General features: G+C 56.9%; 1 protein-coding gene across 1 annotated transcript; it reads left to right on the top strand.

Annotated features, from left to right (window-relative positions):
- Positions 1-2,038: 2,038 nt before the first annotated feature.
- On the top strand, positions 2,039-5,359 carry LOC135976267 (uncharacterized). The gene is made up of 3 exons (XM_065571166.1): positions 2,039-2,131; positions 2,684-2,805; positions 4,728-5,359. The coding sequence occupies exons 1-3, from the start codon at positions 2,120-2,122 to the stop codon at positions 5,275-5,277; spliced, it is 684 nt and encodes a 227-aa protein (XP_065427238.1). The 5' UTR covers positions 2,039-2,119; the 3' UTR covers positions 5,278-5,359.
- Positions 5,360-10,435: the final 5,076 nt, after the last annotated feature.

Raw genomic sequence — 10,435 nt, 5'->3', positions numbered from 1 at the left:
GAATTGCTATTTTCAACAGCCATTGCCGTTTGTTTGTTTGTTTGTTTGTTTAAAAGGAAGACAGTGATATTGCATTGGCAAATTCCCCATAGAAAGAAAGTGGAACAAAAGAACAATAAAGGCACCTCAACTTTTCCTCATTTATGTAGCACAGTCTTATAATATGCATCCAGATATCCTCCAATCACACAAGCTGAAAATTGTTCCACTTTACTGCAGTTCTGTAACCATATGGGAACCAATCCCGTCTGTGTTCTGTGCACCTCTAAAAGTCCTGCTGAATGACCTGCCGTAGGAGCGAGTTACCAGTGACCCAGGGCTGCTGCGGAAGGAAGGTGCAGGTGGGGGAGGGGGGAGAGAGCCCAGGGCTGGGGTGGCAGGAGGTGTGGGGGGGGGGCAATGGTGGGGGGGAATGAGGGAGCTTAGAGCTGGGGCGGCAGGGGTGTGGGTGGGTGGGGAGAGCCCAAGGCTGGGGCAGCAGGGGGGTGCGGGTGGTGGGGGAGAGTCCAGGGTTGGGGTGGCAGGGGGGTGCAGCGAGGAGCCCAGGCCTGGGGCAGGGGGCAGCCAAAATGTTTTTTGCTTGGGGCAGCAAAAAACCTAGAGCCGGCCCTGCAGGCAGCCCTGGAAGAAGGGAGGCGGCTCTGCCCAGGAACTGGCTGGAAAAGATACAAAGAGCGACTGTGGAGCCCGGCTGAGGGAAGGGGGGCAGCTGCCCGGCCCCACTGATCCCAGCCCAGCTGTCCCAGTGTTGCCTGTTCCCTGGTGGCCAGAGGGGAGGCTCCTGGCTGGGACCCACAGCCAGAGCAGGTGCCTGATCTCCACCCTCAGCTCACCCGCTTGGAGACGTGGCTGCGGGAGAAGAGGCTCTTTCACGTCATGGGGACGGCCAGTGGTGCCTCCCGGGGCAGCAACAACGACACAGCCTGTGTGTTTGAGACAATCTTCCACCACAACACCCCCGCCTCCTCCTGCCCCATGGAAACCCTGCTGAGTCCTCCTGCCCCCCACCTCTCCGCTGGGCACAGGTGAATAGGGCCGAGGCATTAGCACCACCCTGGTTCCAACAGTGCACTCAGATAATTCCCAAATCCTGCTCCCAGCACCCCTGCCCAGGAAGTGCCCTCAGCTTTCTCCACCACACGCCACCCAGGCCACACTCTGCACCCAGGAACCACAGGTGAAGGGTCCCATTGGTGGCACCTGGCTAAAGTGCTGACATGTTGTTCAGTCTAACCCAGCCCCAGTCAGCAAAATCCACACAGCCAGCGAGCGGGGTCGGCACCTTCCTCTGCTCTCACTTCCCCAAACTCCAGGGCAAACTGGACCCCTCGCTGTTTGGATTCAGCTGATTCAGCTTCCTCAGAAATCTGGGCCAGATGACACCCACTTAACCCCCTAACAGCACTAGTCAGGGTGCGCTCCTCAGGCCAGAGATTGTCTCTCACTCTGTGTCTGGGCAGCGCCCGGAGTAACGCGGTCCTGATCTCAGTGACACTGTGTCTGGGCAGCGGCCAGCCTGACGGGCACCTCTGGCCAGTTCTCCCCAACGTGCAGATGGTCTGGGCCGGTCTGGGCCTGGTGCTGGTTGGCTACTGGCCCCAGCCCTCCCCAGCCCCTCCTGAGAGTCTATTCACCTCAGCTGCACTCCCCACCAGCTCCTTACCCCCCAGGCCTGCCCCCCTCAGCCCCCATTAGTGGGTCAGGCCCCTCATGGTTCCACAGGGCCAGGCCTGTAGCCTCCATTGTGCCAAGCCTGGGCCGTCAGCACCAGCCCCCTGTCTCTCCCCAGGGCCCCCTGCAGCACAGCCGGGTCAGCTCAGGAACCAGGTCTGTGTTTAGGGCAGGACCTGAGCTCTGCAGCAAACCACAGACACCCCAGTCCCAGAGCGCCCCCCTCTGGCCCAGCCCAGCAGCTGCTGTTGGCACAGCCAGGAATTGGAGGCTGCCTCACCCGGCCCCCATCCTGCTCCGCCCCCTGCCCCACAGGGTCAGTGAGGCCAGGGGAGGGACTGGGTGAACGGTATAAAGAGGAGCTGGTAGGGACTCAGCTGAAAGCCCATCACTGGGCATCTGGTGTGAGCATCTGTCAGTGAGTGACGGTGCCTCCTGCTCCTGCCCCATGGAAACCATGGTGAGTCTCCCCCGCCTCCTCCTTCCCCATGGAAACCCTGGTTAGACCCCCCCACCCAACCTCCTCCTACCCCATGGAAACTCTGGTGAGTCTCCCCTGCCTCCTCCTGCCCCATGGAAACCCTGGTTAGACCCCCCCACCCAACCTCCTCCTACCCCATGGAAACCCTGGTGAGTCTCCCCTGCCTCCTCCTGCCCCATGGAAATCATGGTGAGTCCCCCCCCCCCCCCGCCTCCTCCTGCTCCACAGAAATCATGGTGAATCCCCCCGCCTCCTTCTGCCCCATGGAAACCCTGGTGAGTCCCCCTTGTCCCCCCACCTCCTGGCCCATGGAGCCCCAGGGGTGACCCCTCTGCCCACCTGTCCCCTGCCCCAAGTAATCCCATGTGGGTCCCCTCTGCAATTCACCTACCCCCCCCCATCAAGCTCCAGAGGATTCTTCTCTGCCCCCTCTCCTGTCGGTAGCACATCAGGGCTTAGGGGATGTGGGTCGGGGGGCTGTGGGTTTGTGCCGAGGGCTCAGGGGAGCTGACTCTGCAGGGTCCTGTGCAGGTGCCGGGACGGATGACCAGGGCTGGACTCCTGCTGCTGCCCCTTCTCCTCTGCTTCGTGCCAGAGACCACCGGGAACATCGACGAAAAACGGCTCAGAGACATCGTGGATCATGTTGATAGGTGAGTGAGGCCCCAGTGGGGCATTTCTCATTTGGCTGTGACCTCTCTGCCCTCCCTGGGGGGCAAGCGAAGGGAAAGGGGGGAAGATGCTTCACATTTGCCCTCTGTGGCTTTCTCTCTGGCATTGGTGGCTCAGTCCATGGCAGAGCTGGGAGGGTGATTCTGAAGGAGCAGGGGGGAGATGTGGGTCACATTACTCATGTAAAGGGCTGATCAGAAACTGGAATTCCTGTTCCATCTATTTTTTTTTCCTTAGGAATCAGAACTAAAATTTGAAATCTTCCACACAATGGGAATTCCAGATTTTGTTTTGGAAAAATTGAAAACAGATTTTGGTTTGACCACATCTAACTATTTCATTTCAATAAGTTCAAAATGTTTCCATTTCAGATTTAGCAGCTTGACTTTTATCATAAATAATATAATATATGAAAGTCCAGATGTTTTCACTTGTATATTATAAACAGTAATATAAAATACCAAAAGTAAAAAAAAAGTCATAACTAAACATTGCAATCTAAACAAATTGTTCTGATAATTTTTCATCAGAAAATTACACAAAATTGATGTATTCCCTTAGAACCTTTTGATTTTTTTTTGCATCAGCCTTTTCCTAAGGAAAGCTGTTCAGTCTGAAATATTTTGATCAGCGATAGTCATGTGCTTGCTGTACACTCCCTTTAGAATAGATCAGGACCAGTTAACTTGCACCCGGAGTCTTAAAAGAACTGGCAGAGAGCTCTCTTAGGGGATGAAGGGTCTGCAGGGCTCATCCTGCCCCAAAAGGTGACACCAGTGCTCCCCTAAGTGCATGTTGTGTCCACCCAGAGCAAGATTCCCTCCCAGCACATTGTAGCTAAGGCAAAGGTGCACTGGGCTGGGATTCAGGAGCTCTGCTCTCATGTCTGCTGTCTAGCGCACATCACAGCCCCCACCTCCTTAGTTGATTTAAATCTTGCAAAATTAGTTATGCACCAGGAAAAAACAATGAAAGAACCAGACAGAAACCGCAAAGCTAAACAATATAGAAGTGGGGACCATAAAGGTAAAACATTGGAAGTAGCGATTTCACAATCACAACTGTTGCTAAGTGGTTTCTTGCCAGACAGAACCCTATCAAACAAAGTTTTCTTAATGACCTTAAGCTCTAGTGATGGTGGGTGCTATTAGGACAGGAGCGCTGGCTTAACAGCCCGGTACTACATTGTTTTGATATATTTTAGAGGGAATGTGAGGATGTGACTCTGTTTCCTGGCTCATGGCTGTTGCTGCTTACTGCAAAAAAAGGCCTCAGACCTTACAGATTAGTACCCTCTCCTCAGCCAACTATGAGCCCCCATCCCTCCCCAATTCAGGTGCACAAGGCCACTTCAGGCAGAGGTGGGACAAGACCCCAGTCTCTGACAGAACCTTTCAGACTGAATGTGCCACATATCTGTGCTGTTGTTAGCCTCTCTTTAACCACAGTCACAGTCCCCTCCCAGAGCCTGGGGGAGAACCGAGGAGCCCCAATCTGCAGTTATCTTTAACTCTCCAGCAAATCGCTGTCTGTCCCAGGGCCAGCTGTGTGTCATGTCCCCCCTCTTCTGCATAAAAGCTCCGGCTTGCCCCTGGAGCGCAAGTGGTACCGTTCAGGCCTGTGGGGCTGATGGACCAAAGCTCACACCGGGCTGATGATCCCCGGAGGCGCCTGTGGCAGTTCCTGATCTTAAAACCACCCTCCAAGTGTATTTCATTCTCCCAGGGCGCAAACATCCCCTGACCCAGGCTGGAGCCCTGAGAGCCTAGAACCGGAGAGTGACAGCGCCACGTGCAACCCAACCCAAGTGTCCTGCGCTGCAGCCGTTTGCTGCTCAGGGCCAGGGGCAGAGCCATCCGGAGCCCTGCGGGCCCTCACTGCCCTTTGCTTTGCCTTCCCTTAGGTATGGGGTGGCTGAGCAATACGCCTTCGCCGTCAGCCTGAACAGAACCTATTGCCAGAACACAGCTGGTCTGAAACGGGAGCTGCCTGCACATAAGCTGCAGCAGATGCGCAATGCCCTTAACCAAATGGGCGGCCTGTACGACCCGGCTGACGGGCACATCGTGGCAGCCACGGTGAACCGCCTGGAGAGTGGGGCGGGGCAGCACGCCGAGTGGCGCCTGCTCCAGGGCGGCCAGAACAGCCCCGTGCAGAAGCTCCTGGCCCGGACCTCTGGGCAGAACAGCTGCCTGATCTTCTTCAGCCTCAACTCGCCCTGCGTGGGGACGTGCCTGGCTGAGAACGGGCCCTACAGCATCCTACAGATGGTGAGCGACACCTTCCATCCCATCGACGACGACTACAAGGCCTTCGTCTTCCGGCAGATCTACTGGCAGGACCAGAACCAGTGGCAGGCCTGGCACCAGCTGCGCAATGTGCCCCTGTATCGCTGCAAGAACCGCTGCTGGAACTGCCACGAGGAAAACCCCAACTGCCTGGACAGGAATTGAGCCATGGATGGCTGCTGCTCCCACTGGCAGGGGGAAGAGGGGAGAACAGAGGATGCAGGGGAGAGCAGGAGGCATCATCAGAGGGCTGGGGGAGATGGGGGGGGGAAGGGGGCACTGTCAGAGGGATGGGGGCAGGGGGCACTGTCAGAGGGATGGGGGGGATGGTGGGGCAGGGGGCACCATTAGAGGGATGGGGGGGATGAGGGGGCAGGGGGCACTGTCAGAGGGATGGGGGGCAGGGGGTACTGTCAGAGGGATGGTGGGGATGGCAGGGAGGGGGCACCGTTGGAGGGCTGGGGGGATGGTGGGGCAGGGGGGACCGATGTGGGAATGCCAGGGTGGAGGTTGGAGGATTTTTCTTATTGTAAGGCCTATTATTTTGCTGAGACCTCCATGCCCCACCCTGTATGATTAACACCAATAAAGTGTCAGAGCATCCCGGGGCCTCCTGTCTCTGTCTGTGTATCTTGGCTTTCCAGGCAGTGCGAGGCCTCCCAGTCTCCCTGGCAGTGCCCCCTTCATCCGGCCAGGCCTGGGCCCCACTTTTTTCCTGGGGCTCCTCCTGAAGCCAGACCCCTGGCAGAGTCACCCCCCTGGGAGTGACACAGGCCAGCCTTTGCCAAACACCCAGCTCGCTATGCATTAACCTGGCTGTCTGCTGCCATCTGCTGGTGAACTGGAGGAAGGCATGTGACAAGCACAAGGAGCAGACCCTAGTTTGCATGTTTCCTGCCAGCCCACCCTGGCTGGATCAGACGGCACCGAAGCTCACAGAGCAGCGGGGAGACCCAACCTTTGGTGGGAAGGGGCTTAGAGGAGATCAGGGCAGATCTGTCCTGTACGCCCTTGGCTGGGAGCACAGTGACACGGAGGCCGCCTGTGTCACCTCATGAGAACTGCTGGGCAAAGCGCGCCAGCACCAGAACTGGGCGCACGTCCACCTGCAGTGGGATGTGGATGTAAGCTGGGGTCGGCAAACTTTTTGGCCCAAGGGCCACATCTGGGTGGGGAAATTGTATGCAGGGCTGCGGCAGGTGCCTGCAGTGCGGGAAGGGGTGCGGGGTGCAGGAAGGGGCTCAGGGCAAGGGGTTGGGGCAGAGGAGGGGTGCAGGGTGCAGCAGGGAGCTCAGGGCAGAGGGGAAGGGGGAAGGAGGGGTTCGAGCTCTGGCCCGGTGCCGCTTACCTGGAGTGGCTCTGGGGGGGCAGTGGCGTGCACCGGGGCCAGGGCAGGCTCCCTGGCTGCCTGCCCTGGCCCCGCACCACACTGTGCTGCTCCGGGAAGCAGCCGGCATCACATCCCTGTGGCCCCTGGGGAGGGAGAGCAGAGAGAGCTGCATGCTGTCCTTTCCTCTGGATACCTCCTCCGAAGCTCCCATTGGCTGCGGTACCCTGTGCAGTGCCTGGAGGCGAGGGCAGCGCAGGGAGGGGCCACAGGGACGTGGTGCCGGATGCTTCTGGGAGCGGTGCAGGGCCCGCGCGCCACGGGGATGGCCAAAGACCTGAGGGGCCGGATCCGGCCCATGGGCCGTAGTTTGCCCACCCCTGATGTAAGCAGAGTCTGAATGAGCTCTCCCCTCACATCTAGTGGTGAGCTGTGGAAAAAGACTTCAGAAGCTGATCTCGTTTGCATGGACAAACCCACCTGCCTAGGTGCTCAGCATGATGGGATTGCTTCCCCAAATGATCACTTGTGGCTGCTGTTGGATCCCCAGTCTCCTTGTTATTGGAGCAGGAGTAATAAAGGGTTGTTATCCTTGTTATGTGAACTGAGGGCAGCAGAACTGTACCTGGGATACGCCAATGGAGGGACTCACCCTCAACTCAACAGCACTAGTGAGACAGGGGACATGGGTTACAAAGCTCTGTGAGTTAAGAAAAAGTGGGGCTGGGGGGGGTGGGTGTGGGTGTGGGTGTATGTATGTATGTATGTATGTATGTATAATAGGAAAGCTAATTTAGAGTCAATTGAGAGTTTCACTGATACCTAGATCTAAGTATTAGACCTTCTTGTGACAGTGTCTCTTTTATGAGAAATTGACCCGTGTGCAGCAGCAATGAGGCTTCCCCACTGACAGCTGAACTCACGGGGGGAGGAGGGGCTGAAGACATCTTGGTGAGTAGCCAGCAGGGTGGCTGGAGGAGCAGTATGGCAAGTGGCCAGCAGAGAGGGCCAGAGCAGAGCCCTGCAGAGGCATGGCAATCAGCCGTTGGAGCGACGGGCGAGTGCCCGAGCAGGGGACTCCTTACCCCTGCCCCTGCCATCTTCTACACAGGGTGGGAGGTGAACTCTGCAGATGAACCTCTGAATTCTGGGGCTGCACTGGCCAAGGACAGCAACTGTGTGTGGGGTACAGTGACGGGATGGGCACGTTAAAGGGACTTTTGGGTTGCTGGATTTAAGACCCTGAGAACAAAAGGACACTGTCCAACTTACTTGGGGGTGGGTCTTATGCTCAGGGTTTGTGTTTATGAGACCAAGTTGTGGTGTTTTCCCTAATTAATGCTGAGTTAATTTCCTCCTTTTATTAAAAATTTTTGCTACACACAGACTTGCGAGTGGGGAAGTTTTGCCTCTTAGAGGTGCCGGGTGGTGGTGTGTAATTGTCCCAGGTCACTGTGTGGGGGCTCGAGCCGGTTCTGTGTTGTGTTGTTGAAAAGGAACCCCTAGATCTGAACCCAGCCCTGGTTGCTGCTGGCTTCACCTGGCAGAAAGGTTACATGTACATCCCTGTCACTTCACAGAGACCTGCAGCTCCCCAGACCAATGGATCGAGGCTCCAGTCAGTGGCTGGAGGCTCTGAGGCACCGCGCTGGGGATGGGGAACGGGGTGCAGGGGAGCTGGTTACATAGAAACATGGGCCTGGCCTGGCTTGGTGAGTCGTACGTGCCAATTTCATTTCATTCAGCTTCTCTCCTTGAGTCAGTCTCACCTGATCATTAACCAGGCAGGGATCTGCTGATGTGGACTGGTGGGTGGTAAAGGCCTCTGCTAGGGTCAGGTGCCTCTCACCTGCTCCAAAGACAATTGAGAGGAGACAAACAGGTTTCTGTTCCGGGAAGGCAGCTCGAATCAAACACAAAAGAACGTGATAAAGCCTGAACATCTGGGCAATGAGCAGGGAAGGGATTGTAGCAATCAGTACAAATTCTATTTACTGGAAAATTACAAGGATCGTTCAATTGCACAATTAGGAAGTGATGGGGAAAGACTTGTGAGTCCCTCCCCACCTTCCCATTGCCCACAAGGCTGCCGATAACTCTCCTTTCACGGCCTTCGCCGACAGACACCCAAGAGCAACCTGTCCCCAGCTCCACCGAACCTGCAGGGAAGGCAGAACCGACAGGGACCTCTGCTGGGTCCAGGCACAAGGACGTTGCCCATGCGGGGAGCGTGGGGCTAAGGGACAGGCTGCTGTAATGCAGATACAAGCAGAGGGGTCACTGCTGAGCGGCTGCGTTAGCGGGGCAGTTCGGGGGACGTAGTGCACTGTCACTCACCTCCCAAAGCGCTCAGGGAAATTGGCTACTGCTAGGAGCAGCCGGGCCTGCGCGGCACCAGCCGATCTGCCCGGGCTCTCCCCTGCCTTCCCGCATGAACCAAACCTCACTGCCGTGGAGCAGGCTGACGAGGGACACCTGCCAAAGTGCCAGGCTTTCAGACTGAGCATTGTCACAGATTCCACACGTCTGCATGTGGGGCAGGGAGCAGGAGGCCGACCGCACCCCTGCACCGGGGGGTTCCACAGGCAAAACATGTGATAAACACCTGATGTGTGTGTGTCAGGGATTCACACCTAGGACCCCAATCCTGGATCAGGCCCCATCGTGCTAGGTGCTGTACAAACCCAGAAAGAAAAGACACTCAGCCCCCACATAGATCATCAGCAGGCAAAGTTGGAACTAGAACCCAGCTCTCTAAGGTGGCAGACCCCAGTCTCAGACACAGCCTTTCACACTGAATGTGCCACAGATATGTGCCAATGTTAACCTCTCTTTCACCACAATCACAGTCCTCTCCCACAGCCAGGAGGAGAACTGAAGAGGGTCACACAGCTATCAGGGCTTGGGAGAGACCCACTGAATGTCTAATAAATCTGGGGAGATCGCTGGTCTGCGTGTCCCTTCTGTGCCCAAGTGGCAAGGGAACAATGGGGCACGGCAGGGCATGACCCTTGGTGGCTGTGCTAGTACCTGGGCCCTGCGGGCACTTGCCCAGGGAAGGGGTTTATAGCCCAGCCTGGCTGAGTGGGATGCTCCCCCCACCCACCTGCACCGAGCTGCCAATGGCCCTGGCTTGAGAAATAAATGGCCCCCCGTGTGGCCGTGATAGTGGTGCAAGAGCTGCAGGGCCGGCAGCCTCCAGCCGCTGAGGGACCAACCGCTGGCAGCCTCATCTCTGGCAGGGAGTGGGGAGCGGGCGGAGACCTCCTTTCCAAGCCCCTCACCCTTTCTCTGGGGGCAAAGGCACCTCCCTGCCCCCGGTCTCAGCCCTGTGATCCCCCAGGAATCCAGCTGGGATCCGGGTTAGAAGGAGGGAGGAGCGTGGAGCTGGGATCCCCAGGGGGCAGGAGGGAGGTAGAGCAGCACAGCGAAGGTTTCTCCGGGAGGGATGCAGAGAGGGTATCTCTGGCAGGTGGGGGACAGCAGAGGGTGTGGGGGGGAGCAGGGGATATGGGAGAGAATAGGGGGTGTGGGCGTTGCTCACTCTGACCTGCAAATCCCCCTGTTCAGCCCAGGGAAGGTCGAGACATGCCGGTGTGGTGCTCTGTACCCCTGTATTCAGCCCTTGCACACTATTATAATACTCTGTACAAAGATGGTTTGGGAGGTATCGTGTGAGAACTCATAACCCGCTGGTCAATATTGTCCTGATAAAATATGTGTGGCCACATTGTATGTGGAGTTATCAGATTCCCCAGTATGGTGTGACTGAGACATATTCCAAGTCTGGGGAGCAGCCAGACCAGTTCCTCGGGGACAGGGACAAGCTGATGTCTCAGCCAGGTGTAAACAAGGTCACTGGGCCATCACCTGCTAAATGGCTCTTCATGGGCAGGAAAAGGGACATGGGCAAAAAATCTCCATCTTAAAAAGAAGCAGCTTGGGGGTCCCGTCCACACAGACTTTCTGTCTCCTGAACATCAGCTGGAGCTTCTC

This window comes from Chrysemys picta, chromosome 17, assembly GCF_011386835.1.
Source record: "Chrysemys picta bellii isolate R12L10 chromosome 17, ASM1138683v2, whole genome shotgun sequence".
NCBI classification, from domain to species: domain Eukaryota; kingdom Metazoa; phylum Chordata; order Testudines; family Emydidae; genus Chrysemys; species Chrysemys picta.
The sequence above is the reverse complement of the archived record's forward strand: the minus strand, read 5'-3'. Positions and strand labels throughout refer to the sequence as shown.

Bases quoted from the DNA above. Each gene is read 5' to 3' on its own strand.
- LOC135976267 (XM_065571166.1), top strand. The intron at 2,806-4,727 runs GTGAGTGAGGCC...GCCTTCCCTTAG, and splicing joins ATCGTGGATCATGTTGATAG to GTATGGGGTGGCTGAGCAAT.